This window comes from Trachemys scripta, chromosome 2 (assembly GCF_013100865.1).
Source record: "Trachemys scripta elegans isolate TJP31775 chromosome 2, CAS_Tse_1.0, whole genome shotgun sequence".
NCBI lineage: Eukaryota > Metazoa > Chordata > Testudines > Emydidae > Trachemys > Trachemys scripta.
This window is the reverse complement of record NC_048299.1, coordinates 217,108,850-217,122,927: the sequence shown is the minus strand read 5'-3', so window position 1 is coordinate 217,122,927 and position 14,078 is coordinate 217,108,850. Positions and strand designations below refer to the sequence as shown.

The window sequence follows — 14,078 nt, the reverse complement described above, 5'->3', positions numbered from 1 at the left end:
TCGCCTCCATTCCCCGCAGCCCCGGGCGGAGAGGGGCTCAGGGAGGACGCCGAGCTCAGGGGCGGGCAAGGGCGCTGGGCTGCGCTATGACACAGGCAGTACAACTGCCCCCCGGGCTCGGACTTCATTATGCCCTGGCAGTCTTGCTGCTCCGCTCCGCGTGCGGCCCCCACACCGCGGAGGGAGCCCGGCGGCCCTACCCAGCCCGAGGGCGCAGCGCCCTCCCCGACCCGCTGCCCCCGCGGGCTAGTCTGTCTCTCAGGCGGGCAGCCTCGCCAACCTGACCCCAGCGCAAGGCAGGGGCGGGGCGGGGCGGCGCGGCGCGGCCCTGCTGACGTCAGAGGTCGCGCGATGCCCGTATGGAGCGCTGCTATATAAGCGCCGCGCGCGCGCCCTCTCTGTCTCTGCTGTGAGTGACTCCGTCGCGGCCGCTGCCCCTTGCGCCGCTCCTGACTCACCGCTGTTCGCTGGGCCGCCGCGCCCCGCCCCGCCCGGGAATAAGTCGGTCAGGAGGAGTCTCTGCAGCCATGGTGAGCGGTGCCAGCAGGGCCGGGGTGGGAGCGGGCCGGGGAAGGGCGCCTAGCGCTGCCGCGCGGCTGCTCACGCTCTGTTAGGCCTCTACTCGCCGCGTGCTCCCAGCCTGTCGCCCGAACCCCCGGGGCGGCGGCTCCCGGCCTCGCTGTCGTTTGTTACATCGGGGCCTTCCTCCTCTACCTGGCGCTGATCTCGACAGAGGTGCCGGGCGGGCAAGACCCTAGCGACCGCCGGCGCTGACGGGGAAGTGGCGGGAGACACTGGCCGGCGGCGACAGAGCGGCCGGGGCACTTTACACCTGGGGGCTTTGGGGGTGTTCCTGGGCCACGACCCTCACGCGTCTAGCGCCTGCCAGCTTTGGCCAATAGTAGGGTGACCAGACAGCAAATGTGAAAAATCGGGACAGGGGGTGGGGGGTAATATAAGAAAAAGACAAAAATCAGGACTGTCCCTATAAAATCCGGACATCTGGTCACACTAGTCAATAGACACCCCCGCGCTGGGGAAATAGCCTCCCTGTGCTGCAGGCTGAGCTTCGCCAGCTCTGCCCCTCCCTGCAAACCGCTACCAGTTCCAAGCTATATGCTTAAGGAGATAAGGTGGGTGAAGTAATATTTTTATTTGACCAACTTCTATTGGTGAGAGAGACAAGCCCTCATGCTACACACAACTCTAATGTCCTGGGACTGACACCACTACAACACTACATACTAAGGCAGGGGTGACCAGCCTGAGAAGGAGCCAGAATTTACCAATGTGCATTGCCACACTAATACATCAGTAGCCCCACATCAACTCCCCTCTCCCCTGTCCCCAGTGTCTCCCAGCAGCACAGCCGATCAGAACCTAACCTTCCATCCCTGCGCCACCTGCCAGCCGCGATCAGCTGTTTTGTGGTGTGCAGGAGGCACAAGGGGAGGAGGAGGAGGAGGAGCAAGCGTACACCAGACTTGGGAAGGGGCGGGGGCAGACCCAGGGGTTGAGCAGTGAGCACGCTGTAGCGCATTGGAAAGTTGGTGCCTGTAGCTCCAGCCCCGGAGTTGGCACCTATGCAAGGAGCCCCATATTAACCTCTGAAGAGCCGCATGTGGCTCTGGAGCTACAGGTTGCTCACCCCTGTACTAAGGCTCGGTCTACACTACAGAGTTAAGTTGATGTAAAGTAGCTTGCTCTGTGTCTACACTAAAATAGATCTCCCATCGACGTGACTCTCCCACTACATCCGCTTAATAACTCCACCTCCGTGAGAGGCATAGCCCTTAAGTTGATGTAGTTAGGTTGATGATGTGTCAGTGTAGACACTGTTGCTTACACAGACCTGCTACCTTTCAGAAACCATCCCACAATGCCCCACACTGGCAGTTAAATCGGTGCAAGTGCTCCTGGTGAGGATACGCATAGCTGACACAAGGAGCATAGTGTATACATGTAAAACTGATTCAATTACTGCAGTGGCTGCATGTCCACATAACTTGCATCAACTTAATTTTGTAGTATAGACTTGCCCTATATGATTAAAGTATTTTGGAGGGGTATCAATGGCTAGATGGCCTGTTCAATATAGACACAAGCCAGTGTGGGGCGCTTCTGTTGTTTTCCAAGATGGATAATTGTTAGAGTAACTGTACAAAATGCCATCTCTGAAACTGGATTCTTGCCCTTTCCTGTTCTTCCCCTCCCCCCCCCTTCAGAATCATACCTACATCCTTTTGATATGAACTCTAATAAAAATTTTATAAAAACTAACTACGTCTAACTACGTTTTCAATTTTAGAATGCTTTAAAGAGCATACATGCAATACTGACCAGTTCGGCTGTAACTTCTAATATTCATAATGTTAATGTTTCAGGCATTTAAAGATAGTGGCAAAGCACCTGTGGAACAGGAAGTAGCAATTCACCGAATTAGAATTACCTTGACGAGTCGCAATGTAAAGTCCCTTGAGAAGGGTAAGTGGTTTTTTTTTTTTTTTCCGGGGGGAGGGGGGGGGGCAGTTGTTTATGATTTGAAGTCTCAAATATTGCAAAACATAACCTGTCAATTAGGGAAGTTGCCAACTGAAGTTATTAGCCCAGAAGTTGTCAATTGTGTTTAAAATTCTTTACCACAGCCATTGACCTACTCTGCCAGTGACTTAAAACAAACTAAGGAATAAACTTATGTTAACCTGCGTTAAACACTTACTTTATCCATGCTAGCCAAACTTTTAACTATGAACTCTCTTGAACAATGTTTTAGCCATGTGTTGTGAACACTATTCTAAAATAGCTATGCTCTCAAAGCAAAATGTGTTTAAACCATGTTAGTTTAAATTCTTAAGTCTTTAACTAGTTAATCTAACACTATATAAATGCCATTGTGGACAGGCCTAAAAAGTAAAATTACAAGTGACCTTGCTAATTCTGGGGTAAGCAGTTTATTCCATATGTAGTTGGCTATGAGGATAAATTGTAAACTGAATTACTATGATTGTTATTTACGCTATTCTGAGCCAACATTTTATGTGAAGTGGAATATTAATTCAATTAAAAAAAAAACTTTTCTAAACAGTTGTTTTCTTTTACAGTCTGTGCTGATTTGATCAGAGGTGCCAAGGAAAAGAATCTAAAAGTGAAGGGACCTGTTCGCATGCCTACAAAGGTACTTACATTTTAGGAGGCAGGAAAACCATGATTAATTCTACAAGATTTTATTTGTAAATTACAAATAGTAAAATTGAGAAGGAGTACAATCTGATTAAATATATTAAATCCAATTTAAACTCTAACCAGTTAATGAATTAGTAGCTGGCATAAACATGACTAAATGGTTAAATACAAAACATGCTGAAGAGAAATACGGAAGAGGATTTTGACCTGCCTCCTACCTGCATTCCCCTTTTTGACTTAAGACTCCTTGGGCAGCTATGAAAAGGGGGTGATGGTGGCCATCAAGATATAAGTAGAGTTAATTTTTGACAACTATGTAAAAAATACTGCAAGCAATATTTTAATTACATTAGAGCTATAGAAAGTTTTGATTTTAGTCAAAACCTCTGCCAATCTGTCTTCATCTATTGGTTACTATTCCTTTTTCTGTTACAGACACTGCGAATCACTACTAGGAAAACACCTTGCGGTGAAGGTTCTAAGACCTGGGATCGTTTCCAAATGCGTATCCACAAGCGTCTCATTGATTTACACAGTCCCTCTGAGATTGTTAAGCAGATCACTTCTATCAGTATTGAACCAGGTGTAGAAGTGGAAGTTACTATTGCTGATGCCTAAACACCTGTCATCTACTTTAATAAAAGTTGATTTGAAATTTTGTTTACTGTTGCTTTGTGTTTTCTGAAATAGAATCTCGACTAGAAACTTTCAAGAATAAAGAACTGAAACAAAGTGGCATAACAATCAAGAATCTAGGCATTGTGAGGGGAATGGTTGGCCAAGTCTTGAGTAGAGGTGAACGTTACATTACTTTCTTTCTTTTTTTACCATTGATATATAACTGCTTTAATGTATTTTGAAGAAGGGCGTGCAGTGTGATGTAATGTTTCAAATTAAAATAAGGAAGAAAAATTTTCATAGTGAATTTTATTTGCCTGAAACAACTTATAGGCTGTACTCGGTCACTTTTCTCAGATAAAGTCTGGTTTAACAGTGAACTGCAAAGGCTCAAATCCCCTTTAGCCTTTCTTTATACATCATAAACTTTTTTTAAAAATCATGCTTGTTAAGGAAGACCAAGGGATCCTGGGAATATTTATTGTGAGACTTTATTTGAAGCAGTGAGCATATTAAATATCTAACAAACACCTCTAATCTCAAATGTGAATTCAGCATTGAAGTTAGTTAGCTGTTAAAAGCTTTTAAACAGGCTGACTTAAACTCTTCCCCTCCGAAGCGTAACTATTTCTCTTGTGATATTTCACTAGTCTTGGGGCTTGTCTTCACGTACAGCGGTGCAACTGGAACGGTGCAGCTGCGCCGCTCTAGTGAAGATGCTAATATGCTGACAGGAGAGCTCCCATTCGCATAGTTAATCCACCTACCCAAGAGGCAGCAGCTATGTCCATGAGAGAATGCTTAAGGTTGGCGGGTTGTCTGTGGGTGAGGACTGGCCTGCCTCCCAAGGTCTGTGAAAGTGAGGTATCATTGTCCAGGATGGGTTGTACAACCCAGGATGGCAATATATCGATGCACACAATAGCAGATGTAAAGGTAGCCATCTTACAGCAAAAAAACTTCAGGACCAGACTCCAAAGAGAAACTGCTGAGCTCAAGTTCATTTGCAAATTTGACACCATCAGATCAGGATTAAACAGACTCTGAATGGCTATCCAACTACAGAAGCAGTTTCTCCTTCCTTGGTGTTCACATCTCAACTGCTAGCAGAGCACCTCACCCTCCCTGATTGAACTAACCTCGTTATCTCCATACTGATTTATACCTGCCTCTGGAAATTTCCATTACTTGTGTCTGATGAAGTGGGTATTCACCAATGAAAGCTTATGCTCCAATACTTCTGTTAGTCTTAAAGGTGCCATAGGACCCTCTGTTGCTATAAACCAACTAAATGAGCTGTTGCTGTAGTTCATTATATGTTGTCCTCTAAGCAAAAATTTAAAATTCTGTAGAATCCAATTATGCCAATATATTAAGAAGTACTTCATCTTACAGCTTACTCAGTCATCTACAATGATTCTCCTAAATAACACAAATTTACAGGTTTCTGTGTCTACCTCACTGTATTCTCATCTATTCCTAAACCAACTGATTGTGGAAACAGCTACTCATTACATATACTCCAGCCTTATCAGGAGCGCTTGCACCAACTTAAGTGGGGCATTATGGGGTACTGACAATCAGAGCCTCAGCACCAGGGACTGACAGCTGGAGCCCTGTCACACTTGGCTTGACAAACCAAGCTGTCAGCCCCGGGTAGTGGGGCTCAGGCTGTCAAAGGCAGCAACGGGCAACGTAATGTCTACACGGACACTGCATTGACCTAACTACACTTACCTAAGCCTCTCGGAGCAGTGGGTTGGCATTAGGGTGACCAGACAGCAAGTGTGAAAAATCAGGACAGGGCATGGGGGGGTAATAGGAGCCTATATAAGAAAAAGCCCCCAAAATCGGGACTGTCCCTATAAAATCGGGACATCTGGTCATCCTAGTTGGCATAGCGGGGGGAGTTAAGTTGGCAGGAAGAACACTGTAGTGTAGATGCTTAGGTCAAGGTAAGCTGCCTTACATCAACCTGTAGACCAGGCCTCAGAGTCAATAACAGACCCAGGAACAAAGAGTGGTAATCTCAATCTATAGTCCTGCATTTTAACAATTACTTCCCCTATCCTTCCTGCAACCACAATATTGCTGCCACTAGCTTTAGACGATCTCAAAAATGCAGGCTTAACCAGACTGTTTGAAAACAATGGCTGGGAAGCTCCAGTGTTAGGGCTTCTCAACCTCACGTTTCCTTTCCGAAGGGTTGGCTTGTGCGCCAGTGCCCTCTGCTAGACATCCAGCCTGGTCGCCACGTGGTCGGGGAGCGACTGAACTCCAGCCCGCTTTGGCATTGCCTGGCTGTCGCTTCGCAGGAGCGTTTGATGATATCTCATGTGTGAGCTGCGTGGCGGTCTCACTTCAAGTCACTGCTCCCTTGCTGGTAGCCCCACGAGCGAGCCTGCCGCGGCGGGGTGGAGACCAATGATATTCCAGGCCAGAAGCGGTGCCCCGGGGGGGGGGGTGACTCCATGGCTGGGGAAACGGCCGGGTGCTGCCGCCGGCCACGCTGTACCCATGTGAACGGGGGGCTCAGCCCCCAGGCCTGTCCAAACAGCGGATCCATCGGTACCAGGCAGGCCCTGGAGGGACCTTAGCGGCGGGTACCTAAAGCCCCCCCCCCGTCACAGACATTCCCCCGAGCTCGGGCCGGTACAATTGTTCCCTCCCCCCGTCAGCCCTGGAAAGAGGAACCGGTAACTGGAAACCCAGTCCGCGGGCGTCCAGGTGCTTAGAGCCACCCCAGTCCCCAACCGTCACAACGGGCTTATCGCTGGCAGGTGTAAGACGAGCCCCCCCTCGGGCGGCACTCGGCAGCATTGGCGGGACTCCCCCCCCGCACGCACCGCCGGGCCGGGCCCGCGGCCAATCAGGGGAGGCGCCGCCGCCCAGCGGTGCCAGCGCCTTGCCGGCCCGCGCGCGCTAAAAAAGGCGGCGGGTGGGGGCAGGCCCAGGCAGCGGTGATTAGAGCGCGTGAGGAGGCGGAGGGGCTGGAAAGCCTGCAAGCTGCACGCGACGCTCGGCCGGCGTCATCGGCCTCTCCCCAGGTGGTGTGCGGGAAACCCCTCCCACCCTGAGAGCGGGCGCACCTCCCCCTCCCTCGCGCAGGGAGCCGGGCTCCGGAGCTGCCACGGGCCGGGGCTGCGGGGGTTTGCGGCTTTCCCGCGTGTCTGAGCCCGCAGCCCCGCCGCTCTCCCGGGGCGGCTGAGGGAGAAGCTAGTAGCTCCTCGCGCGCCTCCAGCCTATGCCTGGGATGAGGCAAACCCTGGCCATGGGCCGCGCCCTCCTCTCACGTGGACTCGGTGGCCAGCTGCTCTCCCTCTGCCACAGGCAGCTCTGGGTGCAGTTCCTGGCTCTGCCACTGATTCACTGGGCCCTTGGGGAAGGCATTGCCTCTAGAGCCCGCTCTGCCCCCACGGACAAAGGCGAACCAAAGAGATTTATGCCTCTGTTCATTAGGGCCAAACTCTGCCCCCGGCATCCTAGTGTCAGGTGTGCTCCAGCTGCAGTCAGCGGGAGCCCTGCATAGGGGTAGGAGGGGGGCAGAGTTGAGCTCACTGTGAGTTTGATCTTGTTAGGGTGCTGAGCACCCTCGCCTTGTGAGTCACGACATTTTGGGACCTCCTTTTGACAGCTGCGAAGGAAAGGGAATGATAGAAGCGCTAACTATCACCTTCAGATGTACCTATTTACAGGACTGCCCATGTCACTGGTCTGGTATTGTAGATAGTAAATGTTTTGGATTCCCTGCAGACTCTTTTCATACTATCTGCAGTTTTAAAAATGTGGTTCTTACATTGCAGAGCATTTTTAAAGGGTAAATAACTACAAGTTTTCTGGGGGTCATGTCTTTAGATCTCCTTCCTTCCTCCCCTTCTCCTCGCCCCCCCCTCCTTCAGGAGGGGTGTGTGTATATTAAAAGCCTTACTTGTTTCTTGCATACTCTCCACTATTTGCATGTGAGAACACGTGTGTTTATTTCTTATTCCTCTCAGTGTGAACAGGATAAGAGAATGGACTATGAGGTGGGAAGCTATGCATCCTCACCAGTATGTGATGAGTTGGACTTCACCTGTTATGAGGACTTAATGGGTAAAACCTCACCCCTGGAGTTGCCAGTGATACCTAATGCTGATGAACAGCAGCAGGAGGAGGGGGTGTGTTTGTAATCATTTTTTCTAATGATGCCTTTGCATTTAAGTAGCAACAATTCAATAACAAGTTTATCTCTGTATTTGAACTCCCTCCCTTTTTCCAAGTCTGTTTCCTTTTCCCTTTACTTAGAAACAGATCATGTCCTGCAGCAAATTAACATTTTAAACGGTACTTACAACATTTGTCTTAAGCATTTGAGGAGCTAAAGGATTGCAGTATAGTGCAGAAATACACGTGGAAGTTTGCACATCACCCATCTGGAGTATGCCTAGTTCAAACCAGTGCTCTTATTACTATCTCACTCTTACCATGAGCCCCAAACTGTTATACACTCTTGCACTTGACCTGCAAGCCTTTTAACATTGTAATATAACTACTGCATTATGCCAAGATCTGGCCTTGGAGTCTGTTTCTACTGGTCATGCTATCTTACAGCAGCAGGTCTACTGATTCGGTACCTTTTGGTCAGCACTCCTTCCATTCTACCTTTTTGGCAGAGTGATGATGAAAGGAGTAGTTGGAAGAGTTGTGGTAATGAAAGGTGCTAAATGGACAGGTCAGCAGTTGGGAAAACTCTAGTGTACCTCTTCTGTTCACATAGCTGGGTGGGAACGGAAGGCTCATAGGGATCCCTCTGTCTAAAACAGAACAGTGGGGAGACCCACTTGGGTTATTTTTTTCCTTTTAGTAGCTAAGAGGGGAGATCCCCGATTTCCCAGCAGCCAAGAAGGCTTCCTCCATGACTGTTTCTGAAGGGATGGTAAAGGGTTTGTGGCTTGGCGATAGGGGCAAGATGTTTTTTGTTTATTGAGCCCCAGTAGTGTGCCTTGCACTATATAAAACTAGAGTACAAACTTTCCATTTTATTATACTAGCAACACAACTTAGATACAATGTGCAAAGTGACCAGAAGGTGGAAGCAGTGCATTTTTTTGTGAAAAATAAATAAATATATAATGTGCTATTGATGGATTAACATTGGGCTGGCTGTGTGAAATAAACATTTTAAAGAATTTGAATGAAAAGGGGTGGATAGTTTTAGCACAGTAGGTGTTCTAAGTGTAAGGGACAGCTTGGAGAAGACATGAAGATGAATGGAAGGATATTAGTACAAAAGTCACAGTAATGTGGGTGGCATGAGATGGAATGGTGGGGGGAGGGAAAAACATCAGAGATGTAAGCAGGTACAAACAAAAACTCTGGAATCCTGAGTCTTTGGCCTATAGATGTAACTATATATATATTTTTTTTTTTTTCAAATGAGCAGATATATCAACCTTTGAAAGTCTACTTGAGAGTCAGACCCTTCTCCAAAGCAGAGCTTGAAAGCAATGAATCTCAGGTTAGTTGTTCATTAATGACTTATTTTTTTGTCCTCCATGGAAAACACTTGCATTTCATCTCAAGAATTCTAAAATAGAAAAAGCTTCTGTAAGTTTTCAGTTTCTAAATTCTGTAACCAATAGATGTCACTTCTGAGGCATTCTTAACTTTAATGGTGAGGAAAAGTGCTAATTCCATCTCCTAGAAATATGCTACTTATATCAGCAGTCTTTACAGTCTCACTGATTCCTACATTACAGTTTTGGTAAATGTGGAAAGCCAAACCAGAACAAGATCAGCGTATTAATTTTGTCCAATAAACTGTTCTGAATGTGGCTGCTGTATGAAGTCTGACCCTTAATCCCTGAGTTTTTTTCAGTTACAGTAAAATATGTGACAGGTAACTTAAAGGCTGAACACAGAGAAAATAAATATCTGCTATGCACCGGTAGAACTTGTCCAGGTAATAGGAAAACAATAGATCAGGGGTCGGCAACCTCTGGCACGCGGCTCGCCAGGGTAAGCACCCTGGTGGGCCGGGCCAGTTTGTTTACCTGCCGCGTCGGCAGGTTCGGCTGATCACGGCTTCCACTGGCCGCGGTTCGCTGTCCCAGGCCAATGGGGGCGGCGGGAAGCCGTGGCCAGCACATCCCTCACCCGCGCCACTTCCCGCAGCCTGGAACAGCGAACCGCGGCCAGTGGGAGCCGCGATCGGCCGAACCTGCTGACACGGCAGGTAAACAAACTGGCCCGTCCCGTCAGGGTGCTTATCCTGGCAAGCCGCGTGCCAGAGGTTGCCGACCCCTGCAATAAATGGTAATATTCCATGGGTTGTGTGTCGTGCAAGGTAATTACTTCTGCTACATCAGTCACAAAGTCATGTTCTCTTGCCACTTGAACTGGGTGAAATTCTCCATACAAATATTTTGTTCGCCAAAAAATGCAGTTTTGGGTTGATTGAAACTATTTTGACAAACTTGTCAAATAGTTTTGGACCCCCCAAAAGATGTTCTGGTCTAGATGCATATGGTTACTTAGGGCCTCCTCCCCACCCCCTTTTTGTACCAGTGGTTAGGGCACTTCCCTGGGAGGTGGGAGATCCATGTTCAAGTTCCTGCTCCAATGAATATTGAATTATTTATACAAAGTGGAACAGCTTCAACAGGAGAGATTAAGAGCTGAGCCAAACCAAAATAGCCCGTAGCCTTCTGGTTAGGGCCCTCAGCAGGGAGATTAACTTCAAGTCCCTGCTCCAGATTAGGGATTTGAATTTGGGACTCCCACATCCTAGCTGCATGCTGTAACCACTAGGCTACTGGGTATCTGAGCTCTACCCATTACCTCCTGTGAATCCGGTCCTTCGTTTAATCTTTTAAAGTAAGTTGGGTTGAACAAAACATTCATTCAACCTGAAATGAAATTTTTATTGACTTCAGTTTACCAAGAATTAAAATTGGTTTCAATTTGGGTTGAACCTAATCTTTCAGAACTGCCAGTTAACTGAAAAATAAATAATTTTGCCCAGCTCTAACTACCACTGTTATCAAATGGATTATGTTATGGTCTTATAATACTTAAGAGGCAGAAGATAAATCATGTAAACTCTGCAAGTTTCCTTTCCTAGGTTATAAATAACACCAAACATCATTCAAACTGAAACTCTTCAAATCCAGTTTGCGCTCTATTTAGGCAGTTCATAGTTTACATTTTGTCCAGAAACAAAATATTGAGAAAACTAGTCAGTTTCTAATCCATCTTGTTTGCAGGCTCTCTTGCATGAGTACAATACTGCAGAGCTTGGGTTGCAAACTCTACAGGTGTTTGGAGTGTGTGTTGCAAATAGGAGTGGGTGGAGGGGCTCCTGGCAACATTTTTAATGGTCTTGGATATTGTAAAAGCTTACCTTTTACAAAGCCCATGCTTTGGTTCAAATCTTATATTAGTGTCCCTTTAAAGTTGTAATTCACCTCTTAAATATTTTAAAACCTATTTTTTTTACAATGTTAAAGCTTTGGTAGACAAAGGTGTGCACTTCTGGAAAGCTATTTTAGAAAGAAGAACTTCTATGTCTGTGCTTTAGGACTGTGTAATTATTGAAAATCCAGAAACAGTAACTCTACAGGCACCCAAAGAATCCTTTACAATGAAAAACAGTGAAAAGGGGATTGGACAGTCTGTACACCAGTTCACCTTCACTAAGGTAGGCTAACTTTCATGCCATGATCTTTACTAGGAAAGCAATTTTACCCTATAGGAAACTAAAGTTGTGGCTTGTTTTTCCATTTTTAGTTATAGTGCAAGTGTTTCTGTTTGTATCATTTGTTAACTGACCTTTCAAATTTGAATTACTTGTGGTATCTTCTCAACTGCCTTTGAAACAAAACACAGTGTATAGGACTCGTATTCACTGTTAATTCATCAGGAAGGCTATATTTTCATGCAAATACTAATTAGACGAGAGAAGGAAATTTATGCAGTAATCCTATTGCTTTCTTTGATTAAATGGTGTTTACAAAAAGCTTCTTGCAGGCAATTTTATATGAAACAACATAGCACAAGGAAATAGTGTGACCACATAAATTTTTGTGGTTTCACTATCCTCCTAGATCACAATTGGATGTATAGGTATTGTAAGAATGTGTTACTTAAAACTGGCATCTAGAAAGGTATATATTCAATTCGAGAGTATGGAAGCTTTATGGCTTATCCATTTCAAACCTGAAGCCTAGCTTTTCTTTACTTGACACATGAATGCAAAATCCAGTAAGGACTACAGGAGCTTCTGTTCTCCCAGTATCAAGAGCAAGTGGTTTGCATAACTTGTTAAATAGCTTCATATTTAAGACTTGGTCTTTCTCTGAGTAATTTTTGAATTGTAGATTCATATTTCCATATGTCTCCCTCCTATTCTGCAATACAAGTATAGGTCTTCTTCCAGGATGAGGAGCTCAGGCTATTCTTGGTTCTTGCCAGTTGAATGGTGGTCAGAAATAAATGCAAGCCTGCATTTATCTCAGTAGCTGGAATTAAACATGCATGACCTGGAGCCGAACAGAAACTTGTGATCAGTTATAGGGGATCCAGACCATGAAGCTTGTATTGTTTGTTCAACTTTCTCTGTACAGCTAACTTACCTTATTACTCAACAGTGAATGGTAAAAACAAAAGTTCTTTGGACCATTTAGTAATCCATTTTTCAGCTGCTCCAGATGTCATTTGAAAACTCTTGTTCTTTTTTTGGTTAGGTCTTTGGTCCAGAAACTACTCAAAGTGACTTTTTTGAAGGCACAATGAAAGAGATAGTAAAAGCTTACATTGATGGAGCAAATGGACTGGTGTTTACCTATGGGGTTACTAATGCAGGCAAAACATTCACTATTCAAGGTAACAAAAGCAATCATGTAAACTCAATAATTTCATAAAATCCAATTAACACTTTTAGTGAGACTAACTATGTATAATACACTTACTTTTCTTCACAGGTTCTCCAAAAGATGGTGGTATTTTGCCTCGTTCTCTTGATATGATCTTTAACCACATAAGAGGAAGACAATATCTGAAGATGAACTTGAAACCATACTTAAGCAATGATGTAAAGAAGCTAGATGTGACACAGGTTAAACAAGAGGAAATTATAAAAGCTGCTGTTCTTGCTTCTCTGAAAGAGGTCGGTAACAAAATATTTCCTGGTTACCTAAGCTAACATCTAGATCTTCCCCTTAATATTATATATATATATATATATATATATATATATATATATAAGGGGCTGTTTAGTACTTTCTTACAAGGCTCTGCTGCTGTAGTAAATTCCATTTCCAGGTTTGTGCAGCCTCTGTAGTGTCAATTAAGATATGAAGACTTTAAAGAATAAGAGCAGCAGGTCATACATGCAGCATAGGTTAAGCTTTTTAATGAGAACTTTGTGGAATCTAAGTTTGCTACAGACGGGAAACAGAAGTGGAAAAATATTCAAACATAGATTCATAGATTATAGGACTGGAAGGGACCTCGAGAGGTCATCGAGTCCAGTCCCCTGCCCTCATGGCAGGACCAAATACTGTCTAGACCATCCCTGATAGACATTTATCTAACCTACTCTTAAATATCTCCAGAGACGGAGATTCCACAACCTCCCTAGGCAATTTGTTCCAGTGTTTAACCACCCTGACAGTTAGGAACTTTTTCCTAATGTCCAACCTAGACCTCCCTTGCTGCAGTTTAAACCCATTGTTTCTGGTTCTCCTTAGAGGCTAAGGTGAACAAGTTCTCTCCCTCCTCCTTATGACACCCTTTTAGATACCTGAAAACTGCTATCATGTCCCCTCTCAGTCTTCTCTTTTCCAAACTAAACAAACCCAATTCTTTCAGCCTTTCAGCTGAAATAAATTTGAAACTTGCTGTTATGCTGTTGAGGGTCATCTCCAGTTTATTATGTAATTGTTCCAAAGATAACATCAATAGAACCCTGATCTCCTTCATCTTAGATGTGTGTCTGGCTGTAACATCCCTTGAATAAAAAAAGTAGTGTACAGATTTGGTCCCTGCTCTCAAAATGTATGTGAAGTTGAAATCAGGCTACCAAAATGATTCAGTTCCAGCATGATTAAGGTTTTATATAAAGAATAGAAATGTATTCTGGGTTTAAAAAAAAAAAAATCAAAAGTATCCTAGTCCCAATGAAATTTCATTGGGGAGTCAAAGCTCACAAGTTGGTGCATTTCAGAACTTTCACCCAAAGCTCATCTTTGATATATGTTGTGAATACTATCAGTCTGATAAACCCAAAATGTGCACTA

General features: G+C 45.2%; 2 protein-coding genes and 1 non-coding gene across 3 annotated transcripts in view; all 3 read left to right on the top strand.

The window, feature by feature from the left end:
• Positions 1–380: 380 nt before the first annotated feature.
• Positions 381–3,843, top strand: RPS20 (ribosomal protein S20). The gene is made up of 4 exons (XM_034762948.1): positions 381–530; positions 2,385–2,484; positions 3,102–3,175; positions 3,619–3,843. The coding sequence occupies exons 1-4, from the start codon at positions 528–530 to the stop codon at positions 3,799–3,801; spliced, it is 360 nt and encodes a 119-aa protein (XP_034618839.1). The 5' UTR covers positions 381–527; the 3' UTR covers positions 3,802–3,843.
• LOC117873976 lies at positions 2,968–3,032 on the top strand. Its single transcript, XR_004644850.1, has one exon. It is a non-coding gene; the product is annotated as a small nucleolar RNA U54 (small nucleolar RNA).
• A 3,958-nt stretch (positions 3,844–7,801) lies between the features above and the next one.
• LOC117873497 (kinesin-like protein KIF20A) overlaps positions 7,802–14,078 on the top strand; it is a 36,959-nt gene continuing 30,682 nt past the window's right edge. Inside the window, exons 1-5 of the mRNA XM_034762943.1 lie at positions 7,802–7,958; positions 9,224–9,298; positions 11,360–11,479; positions 12,525–12,663; positions 12,762–12,946. Coding sequence (XP_034618834.1) covers positions 7,815–7,958; positions 9,224–9,298; positions 11,360–11,479; positions 12,525–12,663; positions 12,762–12,946 — 663 coding nt within the window. The 5' untranslated portion in view covers positions 7,802–7,814. The remainder of the gene's footprint in view (positions 7,959–9,223; positions 9,299–11,359; positions 11,480–12,524; positions 12,664–12,761; positions 12,947–14,078) is intronic.

What these genes read in the sequence shown, in the direction of transcription:
- RPS20 (XM_034762948.1), top strand. An exon ending in TGTAAAGTCCCTTGAGAAGG is followed by an intron (nt 2,485 to 3,101) that starts GTAAGTGGTTTT and finishes TTTCTTTTACAG; the next exon opens with TCTGTGCTGATTTGATCAGA. An exon ending in CTGTTCGCATGCCTACAAAG is followed by an intron (nt 3,176 to 3,618) that starts GTACTTACATTT and finishes TTTCTGTTACAG; the next exon opens with ACACTGCGAATCACTACTAG.